At 38.2% G+C, this 4,973-nt stretch overlaps 1 protein-coding gene across 1 annotated transcript; it reads right to left on the bottom strand.

Annotated features, from left to right (window-relative positions):
• Positions 1 to 3,742: 3,742 nt before the first annotated feature.
• Positions 3,743 to 4,696, bottom strand: LOC113242642 (olfactory receptor 7G1-like). Its single transcript, XM_026480775.3, has one exon. The coding sequence runs from the start codon at positions 4,694 to 4,696 to the stop codon at positions 3,743 to 3,745; it is 954 nt and encodes a 317-aa protein (XP_026336560.2).
• Between the last annotated feature and the right edge of the window lie 277 nt (positions 4,697 to 4,973).

Consider the following 4,973-nt stretch of genomic DNA (forward strand, 5'->3'; position numbering starts at 1 on the left):
TTTAAAAGTAACCAAGTTGGGGCACATGGGTGACTCAGCTGGTTAAGCATCTGACTCTTGATTTTAGCTCAGGTCATGATCTCAGGATTATGGAATCAAGCCCCACGTTGGGCTCCATGCTCAGCAGGGCATCTGCTGGAGATTCTCTCTCCCTCCTCTCTCTTTGGCCCTCCTCCTACTCGTGCTCTCTCCCTCTCTAAAATAAATAAATCTTTAAAAAATAAAATAAAATTTTAAAAAAGCAACCAAGTATATGGGAAAATTTAGAAAGCCACCTGGATAACCATGGCAAGACATATACTCAGAAAAGAAGACATATACTCAGAAAAGACCAGAGAAGATCCTAAACTTTAACACTGATCTCTATACTCAGTGCAAACCTGGATAAGCACTGAAAGAGTTCTGCAGCACGGATCTAGTCTGAAAGGACTGATAGAGCTGTGTTATTTCTTTGTGTGTTTGTATCACTCCTGGCATTTAAGGAATTCTGTCACAACGCTAGCTGAACAAAGTAAGGAACATAGATTTCAATGAACACATAAAATAAAAATTACAGTCTTTGCAAATACATTCTGGGAAAGTTACTAAACAGACTACTACCACCTTGAAGAATTTTTTAAAAAGCAAGTGGTAGGATTACCTCATTTTTTTATGCTACACACATACACACACACACACACACACACCATAACTTATTAATCCATTCATCCATCACTGGACACACATGGATGGACCCTGAAGGCATAGCTAAATGAAATAAATCAGAGAAAGACAAATACTGTATGATCTCACTTATATGTAGAATCTAAAAAACAAACCCAAACACCTAACTCGCAGAAAAAGAAAACAGATTTGTGGTTACCAGAGATGAGAGGTGGGGTGAAGGGGAACTGGAGGGAGGAAGTCAAAAAGTACAAACTTCTGGTTATAAGATAAATAAGTTCTAGGGATGTAACATACAACATGATGACTACAGCCAACACTGCTATGTGATATATGTTAGAGCAGATCCTTCAAATTCTCATCACAAGGAGAAAATATTTTTCTTTTTTTTTTTTTGTACCTATATGAGACGATGGATTTTTTTTTAAAAGATTTTATTTATTTATTTGACAGAGAGAGACAGCCAGCGTGAGAGGGAACACAAGCAGGGGGAGTGGGAGAGGAAGAAGCAGGCTCCCAGCGGGAGAAGCCCGACGTGGGGCTCGATCCCAGAACACCAGGATCATGCCCTGAGCCAAAGGCAGATGCCCAATGACTGCGCCACCCAGGCGCCCCAATGGATGTTAAGCAAACCTGTGGTAATCATTTCACAATATATGTAAAACACGCCATCATGCTCTATACCTTCAGCTTACACAGTGATGTATGTCAATTGTTTCTCAATAAAACTGTGGAAAAGAGCAAACTCTGGGGGAGATTCTGATACCCAGAGTGATTACATTGTAATACTGAGTTTAAGAAGCAGAAAGAAAAAAGAATGAAGAAAAATGAGTAGACCCTAAGGGACCAGTGGGACACATCAAGTGAAAAAAAATACGCATTATGGGAGCCCCAGAAAGAGAAGAGTAATTGAAGATAAAATGAACAAAAACTCCCCAGACATGATAATAGACACGAACCTACAAAACTAGGAACCTTAGTGAACTCTAAGGATGATAAGTCAAAGATAAACACTAAGACTCATTATGATTAAACTGGCAAAGCCAAAGGTTAAGGGTCTTGAAAGGAGCTCATCACATACAAGAACTTAAGAGAAAATAACTCCACACATACAAGATGTCCTCAATAAGACTAAAAACCAATTTCTCATAAGAACCATGAAGGCAAGAAGGTAGTGGGACGACATATTTAAAAGTGCTGAAAGAAAACTGACAACCAAGGATTTTATATTTGACAAAATTTTCCTTCCAAAAATGAGGGGAAAATAAAACATTCCCAGAAGAATAAAGCTGCAGGAGTTCATTACCACTAAGCCTGTTCTATGAAAATATTTAACAGATTCCTTCAGGTTAAAAATGAAAAGACACTAAACAGTAATTCAATTCTGAATGAAAAAGATAAAGATTTCTGATAAATGCATGGGCAAATAAAAAAACAGCATTGTATTTCTGGCTCATAACTCCACTTTTTATTTCCTACTATCTTAAAAAAATGTAAAAATGTTAAATCTCTGCTATTAGAAACAATTTATAAAGATTTAATGTGTGACAGCAACAACATAAAGACAGAGCTATATAAGAGTAGAGGTTTTGCATGCTATTGAAATAAAAATGGTATGAGTTCAAACTAGAGTTTTATAAACTTAGCATGTTAAATATAATGCCCATGATAACCATAAAGACAATTATCTGGATATATTCCAAAAAGACAATGAGTACAAAATCCAAAATGTTCACTACAAAAATCAACAAGGCGGTAAGGAGGGAAGTAATGGAAGAAATAAAGAACATAAAAAGGTATTAGACATAAATAAAATAAAATTTTCAGTGGAAGAATTAAGTATCTCCTTATTGGTAAGTACTTTAAATGTAAGCAGTCTCTCATGCTTCATGAGAGACTAGGGACTCTGAGAAACAAACTGAGGGCTTCAGAGGGGTGGAAGGTGGGGGAATGGGATAGGCTGATGATGAGTAGTAAGGAGGGCACGTATTGCATGGTGCCCTGGGTGTTATACGCAACTAATGAATCATCGAACTTTACATCAAAAACCAGGGATGTACTGTATGGTGACTAACATAATATAATAAAAATAATAAAAATAAAAAATAAAATAAAAAAATAAAGGTAAGTAGATTAAACTCCCCAATCAAAAGGTAGAGATTGGAAGAAAGATAAAGAAAACATGATGTGAATATAGGCTGTTTATGAGAGACTCATTATGGATTCACAAACACAAATAGATTTTAAATTTAAAAATAAAAAATACAGTCCCGGGGCACCTGGGTGGCGCAGTCGTTAAGTGTCTGCCTTTGGCTCAGGGCGTGATCCCAGCGTTCTGGGATCAAGCCCCACATCAGGCTCCTCTGCTGGGAGTCTGCTTCTCCCTCTCCCACTCCCCCTGCTTGTGTTCCCTCTCTCACTGGCTGTCTCTCTCTGTCAAATAAATAAATAAAATCTTTAAAAATAAATAAATAAATAATAAAATAAAAATAAAAATAAAAAATACAGTCCAGGAAAACAGTTACCAAAGAGAGCTAATATCAGGTGAAGAAAAAAAGACTTTAAGTCAAAACTGTTAAAATAAACAAAGCAAGCAAGATGGAAAATAAATAGATACACAGAAATAGAGATTAAAAGATCAATAATCAAAACAATATAACAATTACAAACATATATACACCAAACAACAGAGCCTCAAAATACATGAAACAAACATGACAGAAGTAAGTAAGAAATACGTTTCCACATTTATACTTAAGAGACTTCAATACATCACATTCCACAATGCTTAGTGCCCCTGGATAGATCGACAAGAAATAATGAACTTGAAAAACAGTATGAACAAACAAAACCTAACAGATACATGTGAACACTCTATCCAACAACAGTAGAAAATGCATTCTTCTCTGGAGCACATGGAACATTCCCCAGGATAGATCATACACAAACCTGCCACAAAGCAGGTTTCAGTAAATTTAAAAATATTATAATCATTCAAAGTGTCTTTTCTGATCATCACGGTGTGAAGCTAGAAATCAGTAACTGAAGGACAAATGGAAAATACACAAATATATGGAAATTAAACAACACACTCCTGAAAAAGCAATGATATCTTACCCATGAGTTTCCTCAAGGCTCCTTTCATGTCCCTGTTCCTCAGGCTGTAGATGAAGGGGTTCATCATTTGAGGGACAACAGTGTACATCACTGAGGCCACCGCAGTGTTTCTGGAAGAGTCAGTAAGAGCAGAACTAATGTACACCCCCAAACCTGTCCCATAGAACAAAGACACAACTGACAGGTGAGAACCACAGGTGGAAAAAGCTTTATACTTTCCACCTGCTGATGGCATTCTCAAAACAGAGGACACTATCTGAGTGTAAGAGAGAATGATTCCACACAGAGGAATACCACCAAATATGCTAGTTGCAAAATATATCAGGATGTTATTGATGAGGGTGTCAGAACACGCAAGCTTGATGACCTGAACCACTTCGCAGAAGAAGAGAGGGATGTCAAAGTCTGTGCAGAAGGTCAGCTGCAACACCATCAGACTGTGCATCAGGGCATCCACAATGTTAATGCACAAGGAGAGTAGAACCAGCAGGCCACAGAGGTGGGGGTTCATGATGACTGCGTACCTCAATGGATGACAAATGGCCACATAGCGGTCATAGGCCATTACTGCAAGAAGACTACTTTCTAAACTTGCAAAAACCAGGATAAAGTAGATCTGGGTGAGACAGCCTGTATAGGTGATGCTCTGATTCTGTGTTTGGATGTTCACCAGCATCTTCGGGATGGTGGTTGTGCTTAAACAGATGTCAGTAAAGGACAGGTTGGAGAGGAAGAAGTACATGGGGGTGTGGAGGTGGGAGTCAGAGCTGACAGCCAGGATGATGAGCAGGTTTCCCAGGATGGTGACCAGGTATACGCACAAAAACAGAATAAAGAGAAGGGGCTTCAGTTCTGGATCCTCTGTCACTTCCATAAGAAGGAATTCTGAAACCCCTGTTTTGTTTCTGGGTCCCATGTTGTTGATAAATCTGATGGAAAAGGTGGAGTGAGAACACAATCAAATGTGTGTTTTCTAGACCAGCAGAAGGACCATCACCAGAGGCAGACACTATCTTAGGATAGGATGGAGGCTAATAGAGAGGGATCAGAAGTAGGTGCCTTCTGTATGCATATTATTCTGTTCCTTTAACAAAAACCTGAAGCTGATACTGCAGCGTGTCATTTATTGTTAATTCCCACAAGGGTCAAGAGGTGGCCATTTTTTTAAAAAATTACACTATCTATACTGTTCT

This window comes from Ursus arctos, unplaced genomic scaffold (assembly GCF_023065955.2).
Source record: "Ursus arctos isolate Adak ecotype North America unplaced genomic scaffold, UrsArc2.0 scaffold_14, whole genome shotgun sequence".
Taxonomy (NCBI): Eukaryota; Metazoa; Chordata; class Mammalia; order Carnivora; family Ursidae; genus Ursus; species Ursus arctos.

Bases quoted from the DNA above. Each gene is read 5' to 3' on its own strand.
- LOC113242642 (XM_026480775.3), bottom strand. From the start codon at position 4,696: ATGGGACCCAGAAACAAAACAGGGGTTTCAGAATTCCTTCTTATGGAA.